Source organism: Heterocephalus glaber, unplaced genomic scaffold, assembly GCF_053883595.1.
Source record: "Heterocephalus glaber isolate CG9 unplaced genomic scaffold, H.glaber_assembly_v1.0 deba00001472, whole genome shotgun sequence".
Taxonomy (NCBI): domain Eukaryota; kingdom Metazoa; phylum Chordata; class Mammalia; order Rodentia; family Bathyergidae; genus Heterocephalus; species Heterocephalus glaber.
The window spans coordinates 14669229-14687681 of NW_028258315.1; the positions used below are offsets into that span (position 1 = coordinate 14669229).

An 18453-nucleotide genomic window follows, 5' to 3' on the forward strand; every position below is an offset into this window, starting at 1 on the left:
GTCCAGTCAATCTGAGTGTGATGGCCAATCACGTCACTCATGCTCTGATGGCATCCAGGAGTACCACGCCTGCTCGGCCATCATGCACACTCTCCTCACTTCAACCTGGGGTTAACCAAAGCACATCAGGTATGATTCCTACCTGTCATCCCAGCCCTGAAAATTCAGGCTATCTTTCCTTATGTGGATGCCCAAAGAGGAATCTTCCCTGCCCATCAACTTCTCCCAGAAGAGTTGGCTTCCCAGAGGCTGAAGCAGGAGGATCACCGGGAGATCAAGTCCAGCCTGGGCTCTACAGTGAGTTCAAAGCCAGCCTGAAACCCTGTCTCTCTCTCAATCAATCAATACCTGTGTCTCAAAAATAGAAAAGGAACTGAGGATATGTTCATTGTGAAGACTTTGATTTCAATCCCCAGTACTGCAATAGTAAAAACAAAAATTGTTATAGTAGGTTTGAATGAATTTCCAAATTTTTCTCCATTAATACTTTGTAAGAGCAATTAAACTTATGATTTTGTTGTTATAGGGCTACTTATGCTTTGAAATACTAGCAAAACGCTTGAGAGCAAACTTTTTTCTTTTTTTTGAGACAGAGTCTTGTCACATTGCCTAGGCTGGCACAGAACTGGGCTCAAGTGATCCTCCTACCTCAGCTCCCAACTAGCTGGGATTAAGGCACATGCCTGCACCAAGAGTTAGGAAGAAACAACTTTTAATAAACACTGATACCAAAATCTGATATGATGCAATACTCAATTTAGGGTGATTTTTTTTTTCTCAGGCTGGCCTTGAACTCACTATGTAGCCCAGGGTGGCCTTGAACTCGTGGCAGTCCTCCTGCTTCAGCCCCTAGAGTGCTGAGATTACAGGCACATGCCACCATGCCTGGTGATTCAATTTAGGTTTTGCTGAAATCCAAGAGCTTAAATTGGCCTAGGGGTGGATCTGATGTGCTGTTAAATGTTGTACATAATTAGGGATGTGTATATAAACAAGATATTTCAGCCTAAATTGAATTATTCTATCAAGTAATATGCAACATTATCTAACCTTTGGCAAACTGCTGCTCTCTTTTGTGAATCATCATACTAAAAAAGAATTCCCCAGCACTGAGATGCAAGTAGAGCTGACATTTTACATAATGTGTGCCCCTGCCTGTCTTTTAATATTAACTTGACTTTTTCTGTCTCTTAATGTAAGACACTAGTCAACCAAAAGAAAGAACAAGAAGAAAAAGTGCATTTTATGAGGATTTCAAATCTTATTCTAAATCACTGATGAAAAATAATGTCCATGAATAGTGATTCACAAACTGAATAAGAACACTGATAGTCATGATAATACATTATATCATATGGTCATTAACATAATCCTCAGCAAAATAGTCTTGAGCTTAATCATTTACTAGGGCTGCAGTGAGTCAAACTGAAGTCTAGAGCCAAAACAAGTCTGTTCATTTATAGCCATCATAGGACTAACCCTTTATATCTTTTTAAAAATCATTTTTTTCTAAAACATCCAAACAGATCAGGCACATGGACAATTCAACTAGAAATGTGTTATGGCTTGTGTCTAGATGTCTCCCTAAAGCCTCATGTGGTCATAGGTATGGCTGTATGTAGACTGTGTGATGCTGGAACTGATTCATGGTGCAATGCTAGAATCAAGGACACTAGGATTAAGGGTGTGAGTGCTACCTCCCCTAAGTAGCCTGGATAAGATATAAGGGATAGAAAGAGCTGTGGTCATTCCTTGCTCGCTTGCTTGCATTGCTACCTTCTGCCCATTATGAACTGTTTCTCCTCTGTGAGGACTGTCTGCCATGCCACCCTGGCTTAGAGTCAGCTGACTATGGACTGAAACCTCTACAAACTGTGAGCTAAATAAACCTTTCCTTCTTTAACTTTAGATGTTGGGTATTTTGTCCTGGCAATACATAACTAAGATAAAAAGACATACTGGAAAATCTTTAATCATTCAGTAACTCTAAAGGCCAATGTTAGTTTACGTGAAATATAATAAGCATGAAACAAATCAGAAGTGACTTAATAACTAAAGTCTTCGTGGTTGCTACAACAAATCTGAGAACAATGCTTTCTACTACTTAATTGCTAATGAATAATTAAAAAACACCAAACTGGAGGAGTCTCAAACTGTTGGAAAGTTTGTGGTTTTTCTACTTTTCACTAGTGTTTCTCCAAGACCAATAAGGATCACCATGACCAAGAATTATTCTTCAGTGGCTACCTAAAATTAAAATACATTCTAATTTCAGAATATATTTAATTAGATTCTCCAATGTTTCAGATGGAGAAAATGAGCCTGAAAAGGTGAAAGACTTATCAAAGTCACAAGACAGGCTGGGTGTGTTGGTGCATGGCTGCGATCCCAGAACTCAAGAGTCTGAGGCAGGAGGATCACTGTGCATTCAAGGCCAGCCTGGGCCACATAGTGAGTTCAAGGCCAACCTGGACTATATAGCAAGACCCTGTCTCAAAACACCAAAAATCAAACAAACAAAACCCCAAAACTACACTTGATCTTAGCCAAAAGGCTGAGAAGCGATGACACACACAAACTAAAGTCACAAAATAGTGTCACAGGAGGATCCAGCACAGGAGGCATCAGGCCTTTGGGATCTACTGCAGGGCACACACTGATCTTTACCACCAGCCCCTCCCCAGCTGACCCAGACTCTGCACAACAGAAAATGTAATCTTTCCCAACTGATTCTCAACAACCTCAAAGTTAGCATGTTTTCCTAATACACTACTTAACGATGGTCATTAGCAAAAAACTCTTCACTTAGTGTGTGTGTCAGTTAAAAGAGAGTATCAAAAACACTCATGTTAAGTAAAACCTATAAAAACAGTATTAAACAAAAGTCTACTTTTTGATGTAAACTGTTTGATTTAAAGAAAAGGAATGATTTTTCTTTTCATCACCATCAAAAGAGAACATCTGACGTCAATTAACTCTCAACTACTTTAAAGTGAAAATTTAAACACAAAATTACCTTTGAAGGCTTCAAGCTCCTTCCTGTAGTGGGAAAAAAAAAAAAGAAAATGCAAATTTAAAATAATGTATTCCCAGTGGAAGCCGCTACTAGGTTATAATAAAATTTATGTACTTTTAAATGCCCAGAGTGGTAGTTCTGAATACTCACATATCAATTATGTTTTGTTGAAATTACCAATACAATTGGTCTAAGACAATTATTCTCATTTGTTATTACCTATAAATGACTCAAAAGTTCTACCAAAATTTGAATTAAAACTTTATAAGAAAACAGAAAACATTTTAATGCCAGGAATGAATCATGTCATATAATTTTATAAAAACACTTAATACAATTTTCCCTCTACTGATAAGTGCTAATAGATTTTAAGATTTTAATTAAAATGATCCAGAACTCATGCAGTTATTTCCTCTTTCAATAGCAAAGAATAAAAGGGAAAAGCATGTATCAAAGAATTGAGATCCACAACTCAGCCTGCCACAAAAGGACCTTGCCTCCAGGAATCTTGTTTATTTTGGCAAGGTCAATTAAGGGTGCTGACACACAAAGTTTCCTGGGAAAATGTACAGCAGAGGAAAACAGATGATCAATCATAAAATAAACATTTTGTGACAAAGAAGCAAGGCAAGTTGTTTTCAGGTTTTCTCTCATCATTCTGTAATTATTATATATTTTTTTCTTAGATCAGTATTATAAAATGTAGTTTTGAGGAGGTAAGTTTCTTTACTAAAGGATTGTTGTCCCACTCAAAGTATAAGACATTTATCTTTTACCTGCACTCTAGGTTTTACTAAAAATCCAGAGTTGTTTGAAATTCTCAAACCCATATTCTACATTCCTAACTACAGTATCCCTTATGTTCCAAAACAGTTCACTACAATTCACAGCTGGTAGTTGGACTGGCATGATGCCTACTGAAAGGGCAAGAAGATATAATGTTCTTGCAATAAGCTAAGACAAAAGTTCTTAAATCAGATGGTCATTCCACTCTTTTCCCCAAAATATCTACTTTTTATAATTTTCCAGCACCAGAATTCATAAACTATGAGAGAATATAATTTTCAATCCCATCTTTTCAAATGACTGTGCAACTGTTTGCCTTCAGCCAACAGCCAGCTTCATACTTACAAGCTCAGTTAGGTGCAAGTTAAAGAGCCTTAAAAATCTACCCTAGATTCCAATCCCCGGATGAAAGCCAAAATCATCATAAGATGATTCTTCAAAGACCTTTAATTCCCCTTCTTACTGACGCCCTCAGGGTAACAATTCCCTGAAGCCACAGATAGGGAGCAGAGAGTAAACAGAACACTCAATATTCTAATGCATAATTCTTTTTTCTGATTATAGTCTTTAGAGAGTTTGATTTCTTTCAGAATATGACTGTAAGCAAAATCTCTAAAAAGGCACCTCTGGTTTTAGACAGGGAAAACAGAATAATTTCACACACTAGTGTTCCCCACCCCTACCCCAAATCCCAACAACCATGAAAAAGAGGACTCCAAAGCCTGTTAGCTAATGAGTAAATACTACACGAGGAAGAGGAGAAGCGCTGACTCCCCTAGGAGCTAGCCCTCTCTTCCTCATCAAGTAAGCCTAGCAGAGCCTCTTTTGGGCTTTGTCTATCCATCAGGACCCACCATTACACAACTGGTCAAGAAATGAAGTAATCTGCTCACTGAGTAAGTTGTTCTTGTACTTAATTCCTAAGGAGGAGGAGTGGTGGTACAGATAACTGGTAGAGAGCAAAACTTGGGCTCATGGAACGCAAGAAGAAGTGATCAGGTGAAGCAGCAGGAGCACGGACAGCCTTGAGGGTTCACCATGCATGTGGCCGACAGTGCCATTTGTTAGCATAATAAGCACCTGGAAAGTGGAAGATTTAAGAGCAGCAGAGACAGCAGTGAGAGAAGGCAAGGAGGCCAAAGGGGTACGTCATACTTAGGAAACACACTTCAGAGCAGCAGTATTTGACCAATGGTTTGTCCTCAAGCAAGTACTTCAGAACAGCAGGCTGAGTGAAGGGAAACCAGTTCAGGTAAAAAGGCAGAGGTTTCTCAGTGCTGATCTATCAAACATGGTTTTATTTTTAGCAGAACAACATGAGCAAAGCAGTGCTCCAGGAAGAATATCCTTGCTGTGATGGATAGATGTACTGGCAAGGGAGAGAATATGAGCAGGCTGTACTTCGGAAACTATGGGTAGGTTTGGAGCAGAGCTAACTGATGCCTGGTAAGACTAGCATGAGCCGCATTGGTAACGAAAAGGGGGTTTCCAATTCACAAACTGCCAGGTAAGACTCATTGGTCTGTGACACAGGAGTAAGCAGGGGTGGGCAGAAGGAGATGAGCACATTAAACATGAAGATTCTAGTCTCAATCACCAAAAGGAAGGTGAATTCACTAGGAAAAAATTTAGGAAGAGAAACAGTCTGGGACTCTTGCTGAAATAATCCAGAGAGCACAAAGCCTAAACCCAGTCATACTGCAGACAGGACTCCCATGCCCTTCAGCCCACTCAAGCATTTAGCTCCTACAGACTCCTATTCCCTCACTCTTGTTAAACAAAACTTGTGGAGGGCACTCTTTGAGATTGAGCTCCTGCACCAGGACCCCAAAGATTGGGCCAAAGCAGAATGGAGTCACGCCTGCTAAATGCCACATCATCAAACTGAAACTTTAAGGACAGTTACGTCCCCCAAGAGCCTCATGCACCCATAGGTGGGGCCTTTGAAAGGGGACTGGTTTATGAGGGCATTACCCCTAACCTGCTGATAGGAGGAAGGCAGGGTCTCGTCAGGAGAGGTGGGTCACTGGGGGCATGACCCAAAGGTTACAGCTTCCTTCCTGGTTCCTTCCTCGGCTCTCTCCACCCTACAGCCACCATACAGTAAGCAGCTCTCCTCCACCATACACCGCTGTCATGCCATCCCACCTTGGAGCTTGCCGACCACAAAGGGAACACAACTTCTAAACTGTGAGCCAAAACAAGCCTCTCCTAAATTGTGGGTGTTGGGTGTTTTGTCCCAACAAAATACCAGCAAAGGAAGTAACCTAAGGATTCCCACACAGACCAGTGTTTCCTAAAAACATGAGATTCCAGTTGCTATAGTTTAGTTTAAGTGGTCCTCAAAGGGCTTATGTGGTGGAAGACTGGTCCCCAGTGTGGTGGTATTAGAAGGTGGAGCCTAGCAAGACGTCACTCGGAGCATTGCCCTGCAGAGGGATTACATCGTTTTCAGGGGATCCCCGCTAAGTTCCTACCAGAATGAGTTGTTATAAAAGAGGAAGACTGACCCCTTGCAGCTCTCTTTGTGGCTTTGTGTCCTCATGTGACCTTTTCTGCATGTCTTCCCTCCATTGTGATGCTGTTCCCCACGAGGCCTTACCAGAGCTGAGCAGAAGGTGAAGCCATGCTCTTGCACCTCCAGAATTTTAAGCTACTGAAACCTTTTTAAAAGTTACTTAGCCTCAGGTATTTTGTTACAGCAATGAAAAATGGACTAATAAACCAGTCTACTGAATCAGCATAATAAGGAAGCCCCCTCTGCTTTGACCCTCACAAAAATACTAACTTGAAGTTAACTGCTATGGCTTGAATATGGTTTGTCCCCCCACCAAAACTCACGTTAGGCTTAATTCTTCAAGGCAGCAGTGTTTGGAGGTGGAGGTTAGTGAGAGATGTCTGGATCATGGGGGTGGAGCTCCATTAAGAGATGAATGCTGTCTTGCAGAAGTGAGTACTCACAGGACCAGATGAATTACTATGAAGGTGGGCTGTTAGAACACAAGGTTGCCCCCCCATGCTCTCTCTTTGCAATCACTTGTTTGTCTGCTTTTCCACCATGCATGGAGCAGGATGTTCTCACCAACTGATCACAGACTTGCAGCCTCCAGAACTGTGAGCTAAGCAGACTTTTATCAGTTATCCACTCTCAGGTATTCTGTTACAGCAATGGAAAATGGACCAGGACAGAAATGACGAACCTTTTAGAGCATTCAATGGTAACAAACAGCCTGCTGCAGCATGTGTGCCACAGCTTCACCACCACTAGACTAGGACATTAACCAATTAGCTTTTCTCTACTGTTCCTTGTTCCTTTATAAAATCCACGTTCTGCTGTTGCTCAGTGGGAGCGTCCATTCTAGTTCACAGAAAGGAGCTGCCCTGATTCATGAATCATGAATTAAAGTCAATTAGATCTACAACTAACTTGGTAGTGATCCTTTTGACAGTTCTGGTGATCAAAGGAAGGGTCTTGAAGAAGACAGGAAAGCATCACCGATCTCCTTTTTTATGGTCCTCTGTCTTCCTAATAGAACCCTAGGAGTCATAAACTCTTCCCAAGCCTGCCTTCTTGCATTAAGCAAGTCTCTTCAGATCTGGGTTCCCAGTGTTACTTCATGCTGTGAGAAGGGACTTGACCTTTGGTTGTTGGTGGCTGATGAGTCAGTGGCCAGAGCTGCAGTTTAAAGTAATTGGCAGCAGATGCAGTAAGTGGTTACTGCTGCAGAGGGTGTGAACTAGGGCTTTGGGGATTCAAAAGGATTTGGGTTTCTCCTCTTCATTCTTTGGTTCTCATACACCAAGGGAAGAGAAATATTTGGCTAAGGTAGACAAGATCTCAGGAACAAAAACACAACTCGAGTAGCAGACCCAGGCTGGCCATCAATAAGGTATCAGGGTAATCACCACTAGAAACTAAGTATCCTGTGAGAGGGTAAGCTGGTCATAGAATGGGACAGTTGGCCTTAGGTCACCACTAGACACAAGGAAATGTGCAACAAGGGATGCTGGGAAGCAGTACATGACCCAAACCTGCTGATCTCCCACTTAGGCCTTTATCTCCTCTCTAGGAGACCCAAGAGACAATGTAAAACTGGAGCCCTTAATTTCTAAAGATTTGATCTCTGCCTAATAATAATAAACAGAATTATGGCCCTGGGAAATTACAAATCCTGACACAAGTGGCAAAACCTTGCAAAAGGATAATTCAGAATTGCAAAGGCCTTTATGGGGAAGATTCCAGATGAACAAGACTGTTCATCTAAGAAATACATGTGAATCCCAAGCCTCCTGAATTGGGTGGAGAGAATGGGACTTTTTTTCTTTTCTTTTTTCCCTCAGAGCTGGGGATCAAACCCAGGGCTTCATGCATGCTACATGGAGCCGCACCTCCAGCCCTAGAGTGGGATTTTAATTTTTACTGGTGTTCAGAAGCTTCAGAGACAAGATTCTAAAATAACTTTTAAAAAGTTTCAGTATGAAAAGGTAAAAATGCAAGGTACCCCATACCCAGTATAGTAAAATTGATATAATTCCTCCTTTCCCCGAAGAGCCACAGTGTAGTAATTATGTGTAAACTGCCTTTCTTCACTGGAAGAAAAACCAAACTATTTCCTCACTCTCTAAAAAACCACACAGTTAAATGACCTGAAAACTCAGGAGATAATGCATAAGTGACTTACACTTTATGGCCAAAAACAGGGCTTAAGGCTATGTTAAGAATCTCCTGCTTCAGTCTCCCAGAGAGCTGAGAATGGGAATCCCCAGCACTGAAGGGAAAACAAACAAAAAGCTCCTAAATGAAAGAAAGAACTAGAAAAGTTTTCTAAAGAACTCAGAGTGTTAACTGGGATCTCTTAATTCTAAACTACCTGACCTTTACCAACTAACACCATATTGGTAGGACCTGGGAATGCCCAGATGGATGGGAGAGAAAAGCTGATCAATCTTTGGAGAATGAAGTCAGTAACCAGGTGGGAAAGCTCCACCTGGTCCACTGAAAGGCGAAGCCTGGAAAACCACAAAGGACTTTCTGAAAGCTGTTCCTACAGTGCTTCCCACCAATACAGAACAGTCTATTATTCAGACCTGCAGGCAAAGGGAAAGCCTGTTCAATGATGTTACATTTCACCGAGAAGCCCCTTTCTTACAACTGATGATACAACTCAGTCAGTGACAGCTGCCCTCTCTGCAAAGGGATTCTCTCCTGGGACCAGCAGAGCTCATAAAACAAAAGAAAAGATGGGAGCTATAGGACTGGTTAAACTAATAATTACAGCAGAACACTTCCAGACTACCTCTGAACAAGGTAAGAAACAAAAGGCTTCCAAATTACTGGCCTTGAAATGACAGCAGCTCTATGGCAACCGGTAACCTAGAATGATCTCTGGACAGTACCAGGGCACTGCTCCAAGCGACCTCTAAAACAGCGGTTCAACCTATAAAGTGACTCTGGCTGTTTCTTCTGCAAAACATTCCTCTTTGGCATGTGATACAACCTGGGTCAACTTACTGGACATTCTAAGCCAAAAGGTCCAATGCAGCTTGCCTCTAATGGAGATGTGACCATCCTGGCCAGGTCTTCTATGTCCTTTGCAGTCTGTCCTGGACAGAGAGGAAGATGACAGTCCACAAACACCCAATTTAACCAAAATACCCAAGCCTTATGGGCTATATCCAGTGTTAACTGGAGGAATGACAAGCGCAGAGCCCATTAAAATTCAAGCAAACCCCACTAAGCCTCTTCCTAAATCACCTCAATACCCATTAAAGCCTGAGTCCACACAAGGTTTTGTGCCAATAGAAGACTTAATTGCTTAGAGATTAGTTATTCCATGTGTCGGTCCATGTGACACTCCAACTTTATCTAGTGGACTAGGATAATGATCCCTTCAGGATCTCAGAGCCATTAACAGGATGGTTATTTCCAGTTTCCCAGTGGTTCCAAACTCTAATAATCTTGTCACAGGTTCCAACAGATTCTAAATGGCTTACAGGAGTAAACCTATGTTCAAATCTGCTTTAGCATTGCAGCTGACCCTGTTTGCTGTCACATGCAATAATCAACAATACATGTGGACATCAGGCCTCGGGAGTTCACTGTAGACCCTCCTAGTTCTTTCAGGTGCTCCACTATGACCAGAGCAACCTCCAGTTTCCTAGATGTTAGATTCTCCTGAAAAATGAGTTCGTTAAAAATGGCAAACAGCATGAGGTGTGGAGGTACACACTTGTAATCCCAGTGCTCAGGGAGCTGAGGCAAGAGGATCTCAAGGTCAAGGCCAGCTTGGACTACACAGTGAGACCTTTCCTCAAAAACATAAAGTAGCATGTACAAAACCCCCTGAGTTCTATCCCCAGTACCACACACATACACAAAAACAATGATGGAAAAACTACAATTTGGTCCTGAAGAAACAAGGGTTTCTTCAGTACTCATCTGCTTTTAATAGAAAGCAGTGAAAAGTTTTTATTCACCCTGTAAGCAATGAGTCTAGGAAACAAAAAATTTGTGTTTTATCAAGATAGTTTCTTATGCTTTGCGCTGCCTTTCATGAAGGCTTTGACTACTTAAGCGAAGTAAATCTCAATATTCAAAGAGCAAAGTTTTTGTTGACAACTAGGTAACCTTTATTTTCCTTCTGAAGTCTTTTAATTATCACTCTGGTTAAACAAATGCTTATTTCACAGGGACGTGCAATCCTATTTGATAAGCGCTGAGGATAGAATCAAGGACTTGGCACATTCTAGATAAGTGCTCTACCACTGAGCTACACACCCAGCCCTGATCAAGTGTTTAAAGCCTTTTGATACTTCTGGCAAATTTCTCCATGCTCCCTTGCTGGGGACTGGACCCAAGCCCGATGTATGCTAAACATGTGCTCTACCATCCCCAGCCCCTCAAGTTCTAAATTCTTGACCTCAAATTAACTTTGGGATTTTTCCAGTTGGGCCCTGGAAAGCTCAAAGGATGTCTCTCACCTTGTAGGAGAGAGAGATTAAACTAATTAGGCTTATTTAATATGTTAAATTACATGAGAAGCACTGTCAATAAGTGATGACAAATCTTTAAAGTTATCGTTGGGTATGTTATTGACATGAGTGTTCAAAAATTATGTAAGATTTCTCATAATATTAAGATGGTGTCAATCATAAATTTTGATTACGTTAAAATCTCGTATGTCACCCAAATTGCAAAATTTGCTGATGAGTTGTAGGCTATAATGGACTCTCAGATTTTTAACTGTGGCCATTCAAAGTCTTTGTCTTCCATGGACAATTATCATTTTGATTTTTCTTTAAGATCATTTGCAATAGCCTATAGTCCAAAACTGCTACTTCTTTAAGGAGACTCAGTATTCTCAAACACAAGTTTATTTGCTTTTGAGACAGGGTCTCATTATGCTGCCTTTCTGCTCTTGAACTTCCAGGCTCAATGGACCCACCCTCCTGCATCAGCCTCCCGAGCAGCTGGGACTATAGGACCCAGCTTTTGACTATAAGTGTGCCACCGCACCTGGCTTCTGATTATAAATTTCTGGTAACTTTAAGATACCATCGGACTAGGTAAAAATATCCCAAACTCCAATGAAGAAACTGATGGCTTCAGGAAACTTCTAATCAAGATCAGGAATACGTGAGGCTGCATGTGGTGGCGCATGGCTGGGATCCCAGAACTCGAGAGGCTGAGGCAGGAGGATCCCTGTGAGTTCAAGGCCAGCCTGGGCTACATACTGAGTTCAAGACCAGCCTCAACTACATAGTGAGACCCTTTCTCAAAAAACCAAAAGCCCTCCTCTTCCCCCTCAAAAAGAAAAATAAATGGATCTGAGTAATGAAGGCAATCTATAATAGCTTTGTTTTCTCTAATGTCTTATTTTCAGATTTGGGGAAACCTTTAAGCTATTCAGGTACATTCTTATGAGTAAAAACTCAAACATTTCTTTATACCTGACTGTTCCATAATTTGGAAACTACTCATATACATTCTTATTTTCATGGTAATATAGTTATTTGTATAAATGTAATAAGAATTTTAACTGGTTTGGCTTCCTAGTCTTGAGAGGCTTTTAACAGTCCAACCTGAGATTCTTTATCAAATATTCCAGCAAAGCAAACTTAGAAAGAATCTGTGTGATCAATCTATATCTTTTCTGTACCTGCGCAAATAATCAGGCCAAGTTTGATGAGGCTAAACTCATTCTACCTACAAATTAGTCTTTGATTATCTTTGGTAAAAGTGGGAATGACTGCCAAGAGAAAAAGTACATTTCAGAAGAAAAGCCACAGTAGGCCTGGGCATATTAGACCGGGCAGAGCAGGACCCCACAGACACTCAGCAAATCACAATTTCCAAGTACATTCTGCAGCCACAGAATGACCAAGATAATCCGCTTCTTCAGAGAAGCCCTGCTCTAACTATAGAGTGCTTTACTCTTCATAAAGTTTGACTGTATATTAACATATCTGGGTTGCTGGGATGAAAGGTGTGGCCTGCCTACAATGTACAAGGCCCTGGATTTAATCTCCAGTGCGGGAGAAAAAAAGCAACTGGTTTATCATTCATATTTTTAAGAATTTGGTTTTTCCTAAAGTTTAATAGTATTTTCAGAAGATCAAGTAAGTTGAATTGAAATGCTTGCTTTTGGAATTTTACCATATAATAAAATTTACTCAATTCAGCAAATGCCTTTATAAACAATGAACCCCCAAACTAAATTCTTCAAAAAATAACACAGACTCAAAACCTAGTTGTACTTCCAAAGGGTAAAACTGTTGTTTAATCATTTTCTCTACTGGGATTTATGAGGGCAGGATAAAAACAAAGCATCACATTAATAAGGATGCTGTAAGAAGTATATTAAATTGGTATATGTATAGAAGTCAACTAAATCAGACTCAGAGATGCAAACTTAACAGACTGGAGCTACTGAATAAATATCTCCGTAAACACAATCATCTCACAGATGGAAACATGCTCTCTAGATACTACACTGCCTCCCTAAGAAGATCCATGATAAAAAGCTAACACAAAATACCACATTCAAAATGCCAATCGTAAAACCAACTCTAAGTTTGATTTTTCTTCAGATTTGAAAATGTTGAGGGTAAGTTTTGTTTTGATTTGGCTGGATTTTCTGCTTGTTTTTGCCACAGTGGATTGAACACAGCTGACAGTAGAAGCTGGGTTGGCAGGCGCCTCCTTCCAGCTTGAGGTAAATGTTCTCAAGGGCATCTTAGAGAGTCCGTTTCCATTCATTCTTTACATGGAGCCTGTCCAACATGGCATTTTCAACTTTACACAACAAAACCTCTGGAAGACAGCTAGCTCATTATAAAAACAGTACCATATCCTTGTTTATCATGCTATTACTATAAATAAGCCTTATATATTTGTATCTTTATTTATTTTGGTACTTGGGATTGAACTCGGGACCTTGTGATTGCGAGGCAGGCAGTGGAACCACTGAGCTAAATGCTGGGCCCTATTTGTATCTTTTGACACACAGCTTAGAAAGTAAGACGATAGAAACTCAAAATCTTAGTAATTTAGAGTTGAAAAGAACCTGAGAGATAACTGTAATGAAGAAGACTTGGAATTTAAAAAAAGTTATATGACCTATGTAATACTGACTTTTTAAATCAAAACTTAATTGGCTAGCCAGCTTCCTAAAATAAAATTTAAAGGACTGTCCTGATACTCATTATTGTCAAACCAATGGTCTGACACTTCTCAGTATTTTTGTCTTGTCCTACCACATGAAATGGTATATCCTCATAGGTGTGGCACAGTCGCTGTTGTTGAAAGCAGAGTGATTCCTAAAACAATTCCCTATATACAATGTACTCTTGCTCATGTGGCACCACTACTGGAAGCCCTTCCCTATCCATCCCGACAATGAGCCACTCTGGCAGTCAAGGCACCAAGAGAAGCAAGGCCTTTGCACACTCCACAGCACAGGTGGCTTTCCATGCAGACGACACAGGGTATGAACAGACCCCGAAGGCAAAAAACATGGATTCTGGTCCAGCACTGCCACATCCTGGCTCCATAACTCCTGCCAAGTTACTTAATTTCTTCTTGATTTGTTTTCCCTATTGGTAAAGTGAATACCATTTATTCAAATGGTCATTATGAGGATTCTATGAGTCAATACAGGTTAAGGTTTTTATGCACAGTGCCAGGCACATACTAGTGCTCAGTAAATGTGTTTATTACCACCATTCTAACTGTCAGGAGGTAGGGTCTGGTCGAAAGAGCTGGGTCACTGTGGGGTGACCTGGAAGGGTTTCTCTCTCTCCCTGGTTCCTCCCTTCATTTCTCAGCTTCCAGCTCCCATAAGGTGAGCAGCCTTTTCTTTCACCAGGTCCCTCTGCCATGCTGCTGCTTCTTGGGAGCTGGACGAGCATGAACTGCAATGTGAGGCAAAATAAATCCTTCTCCTAAGAGTTATGGGTGTCAGGTACTGTGTCTCAGCAATGAGAAAGTAAGACAATGCTGTACAATTTAAGAAATAGTTTCATAAGGTAATTAAAGGACTGATTTATTAAGAGATTTATTTATCTAAAAAGAGAAAAGTGCACATTAAATATTTAAAAGAGCATAATGGGTTTGTTCTCTATCAGCGTCTTAATTTTAGAAAATGTTTATACAATCCTTTACTATTAAATAATATTTTAATGGTGGTATGCCATGCACTTTGTTCATGCATTTTAATTAAGAAACTCTTTTCGGGGGTGGGAGTATAGCTGCAGAATGCATAAGGGCTCTAGGTTCAATCCCTAGAAACAGCCCCCCCAAAAAACCTCTTTAAAAAGTAAACTTAAGAAAAAAAGTGAACATATTATGTAGTGTTTTAACTTTTCCTAAGCTAGTCATACTGTATATCATATAGATAGATAGATAGATAGATAGATAGATAGATAGATAGATAGATAGATATAGATCTTTAAATGCTGGGAATTGGACCCAGAGTCTTGTGAATGCTAGGCAAGAGCTCTGTCTCCAAGCTACATCCTCAGCCCCAGTGCTTTATCTCAAAAGATACTTCCTAGCTTCTTTTAACCCATGTAAAAGCACAGGTCAACTGATATACTGGGAAATCTAGTTTAATCTTTGAGAGCTGCGTATTACTTTTATCTTCTCCTCAAAGAAATGTGTTAGTTTATGACAATAATGCACTTTTTTGCCATCAAGAAAAGGATAAGACCTGGTTATTAGCAAAATAAGACATGGAGCTTCCGGTGGAAGGAGCACGTTGCTCACCCTGGGGAAAGCCCTTCCAGGAAATGCTACCTCGATAAGCTCTCCCCCTTGCAAACAATGACAGCATCATTTTTCTGAGCCAACCCTGAAGACAGGAAATGGTGAGGGAGGCAAAAAAGAGAATCCAGAAGAGCTGGGTCCTTGTGGCCACACCAGGCACAGCCCTTTGAGCAGCAAGGCCGGAGCAGGGAGGATGAGCGCTCTGACTCTGTCGAAACTTCCCTGCAGGCAGATAGACGCTCAGTGTGGCTCCTCGCCCCATCTTGGAGGCCCTGGGCAGTATCAGAGAAGTGAGTAAAGCACAGGGCTGCATCACAGTTTTAGCCATATTCAAACAAAGACAAAAATAACTGATAAATTTCATATTTTTGACAATATCTGTAAATAAAAGTACAGTAACTGGCACGCATGAAAATGCCACAATGAAACCCAACATTGTATATAATACATACTAATAGAAAAGTAGAAAAAAATATTAAGGCTGCAAATAGAAAAAAATAAAATTCAGATTCTCATACCGCCCCCAAAACCCAAAACAAATAACCCCACTAACCAATGAGGAAACAAACTTCAAAACTGTAATAGGACATTTAAAGTATTGTTCCAAATTTAATAAACTGATTCTAAAACATTGAGAGCTATTACAGCCTTTGTAAATTATAACAAGCAAGCATTATAACCAAACTGTCTTTGGAAAAAAGAGTAACATTTTTCTTAAAACCAGGATGATCACAACTATGTTTTGCTAAGTTTCAGAGCTTAGCAAAGGTTTTTTTGTCAAGATTGCTCCTTCTTTTAAGTCTTGCCTACTCTCTACTTCAAGGATATACTTTGTTTTCATGCCTCTGTTAAAAACAAAAACCTTCCCAGCACTCAGGAAGCCAAGGCAGGAGGATTGCTCTGAGTTCAAGGCCAGCCGGGGCTACATAGTGAGACTGATTCAAAAGAACAAAAACAAGGGCCGGGGATGTAGCTCAGTGGTTCTGCTGCCTGCCTCAAGAGCGCAAGGTCCCGAGTTCGATCCCCGGGACCAAAAAAGAACAAAAACAAAAACTTTCAAACCTTTATAAACCCCAATCTACAGAATGACATTTGCACAACAGAGAGAAAAAGTTCAAGAAGAGTATTGTAAACCAATTACAGAAAAATGTTAACGGTAAACAGGTAGTCATTGTTCAAAATAAAGGTTGAAGAACTTAAATCCTCAGTCCTAAACTGTATTTACTGTCAACCCAAGGATCTAATAAACTGTTAAATATTCTAGCTACATCTGTTCTCATGACTATGTACAAAGTCAGAAACTGCCAAGATTTATTTTCTAACAGAATCCTGAGAGCAAGAATCTTGTTCAGTTCTATCCCTTGCCAACTTCATTGGCTTAGGTTTAATTTTGAAAGAAAATACAAGATGTGATTACACATTCTTGAAACCAACTAAATCATCGCACTTAGTCTGTTTTCCAGAGGTAACTGCCTACCTAGCAAGTGTGATTACCAAGCTACAATAAATCTAATAAAGTAAAAAGTTTAACGGGCTTCTACCATCCAGGAGGGAGGGAGAGAGTAAAAGGAGAAAACAGACCCAAGTTCTGTTCTGTTCTGTTCTGGGAATATCTTTCAAGGTATTTCCCATGCCCCGACTTAACTTGCTGAACTCAGAGCACAGTTCCAGCAACTGTCTTCGCCGCCGTCCTCGCCTGCTGATTCGAACATCTGCGCCAGTTCCGGCAAATTCGGACTGGCTGTCTTCCTCAGCACGTCTGCTAGTGGTCCTGACTGCATGCCAGACACTGGGAAGCATCTTGCTGGGAGCTGGTATTTCTGTAACCCTATCAATATTCTTGAGCTTTTCTGAGGTAGTTAATTTAGGTGGAAACAGTCTGATTCTTCTGAGGCTTGCTTTCTGACTTGTCAGGGAGGTCGGGGCCAATTACATCCCCTCCTGAGGCAGGACTTTCCTTGTGTCAAAGTGAAAAATAAAAATAACAATAAAAAGGGCTGGGGCTATACCTCGGCGTGGAGGCCCCGGGTTAATAGGGAGGGATGTGGGGGGGGCGTGTGTGGCACAGATGTTCCGGAAGAGATGCGAGGGTTCCTGACCAGTAAGCGACAAGTGAGGCGAGCCCTGTGCTGCCCGGCGCCTTGCCTTGCCTTGGAGGTTTCCGCAGGATGCAGTGGAGCCGGGGAACGAGGAAGAGCTGCGGGCTCTGGGGTGAGGCAGGGCGGAGGAGTCTGGGGCGATCGATTGCGGCAGCTGGAGCGGCAGAGACACAGCAACACCGAGCAAAAGCCGCTCTGAGGAAGAGTCTTGCAAGCCCGCAGAGGGCTCCCCTTGAATACGTGGCAGCGCACGAACAAGGCCTGTGCAAAACTCCTGCAGGTGGGGAGAGACATCCACAAGGACCAGTGAACACTGCTGGCGCCACACGTGCTGCTCCCACCAGCCAGATGCCACACTCAAACTCTGGGCAGAAGGAAGAGGACTCAGGGAAGTTTGCAGCCAGTGTCCCTTCGATGTCACTTTCTTCAGATAACCACTGCTAGAGAGGGATGTTCCTACCGCATACCTGAGGTAAACCATCTGTTCGAATGTTTCTCGAGGACAGATAACTTTCACAATCGCCCCCGAAAGTTTCCTAAAGCTAGGTTTGTTTCCTCTGCCCATCGTGAGAACCACAGGAGTTAAGCCACGGATACGGCTGGGTATGGGTCCCACTTCTGGTTTAGTAAGAGCAGCAATCCATTCCCTGTGCTGGGAATACTTATCAAATGTATGACAAAAGGGCACATAGCCATTCTTAACTACAGATGGGTAGCAATACGTAGGACTGACACAGCTTTTACAATTCAAAAGTCCAAACAAGAGGACATAATTGGGGGATCTGAGCTGCATGTGGTGGCACACACTTGCAATCCCAGCACTTGGGAGGCTGAGGCAGGAGGATTGCTATGACTCTGAGACCAGCCTGGGTTACATAGTGAGTTCAAGGCCAGCCTGAGCTATATAGTGAGACCCTGTCTCAAAAAAAATACAACCAAAACCAAAACCAAAGCAAACAAAAATGGGGTGAAGACAGTCTTCTCAACTTCATTAATGGCTGCCCTGCACATCCAGGGCTCTGGCAGGGGCTGAATAAGATGTGTACAGCAGTCCACCATTAGCACGGGAAAAGTGGGGGAAATTATCCTTCATCCTCTCAGCTCCCTATTCCATCCAGCTGTCGGACCTGTATTTTCTGGAAAGCATACCATATATAGGGAGACAGCTAGACAGAGATATCGAGATATCTAGACATTTTATATCTAGAGAGAGAGCACGAGTGAGCAAGAGAGAATGCCTACATACACATATATCCAAACTCTTGCAGAATGCATTTTCTTCTTCA

At 41.4% G+C, this 18453-nt stretch overlaps 1 protein-coding gene and 1 pseudogene across 4 annotated transcripts in view; both read right to left on the reverse strand.

The window, feature by feature from the left end:
* The window catches only part of Dtnbp1 (dystrobrevin binding protein 1), a 110274-nt gene that overhangs the window by 60161 nt on the left and 31660 nt on the right, over nucleotides 1-18453 (reverse strand). For 3 of the 4 annotated variants that reach the window (XM_021260622.2, XM_004847656.4, XM_004847653.4), the window contains exon 7: nucleotides 3017-3039. In XM_021260622.2, coding sequence (XP_021116281.1) covers nucleotides 3017-3039 — 23 coding nt within the window. Of the gene's footprint in view, nucleotides 1-3016; nucleotides 3040-9314; nucleotides 17442-18453 lie in introns of those variants that run through there. The other variant, XM_004847657.4, reaches the window with a different exon arrangement.
* Nucleotides 2423-2566, reverse strand: LOC147826205 (U2 spliceosomal RNA; annotated as a pseudogene).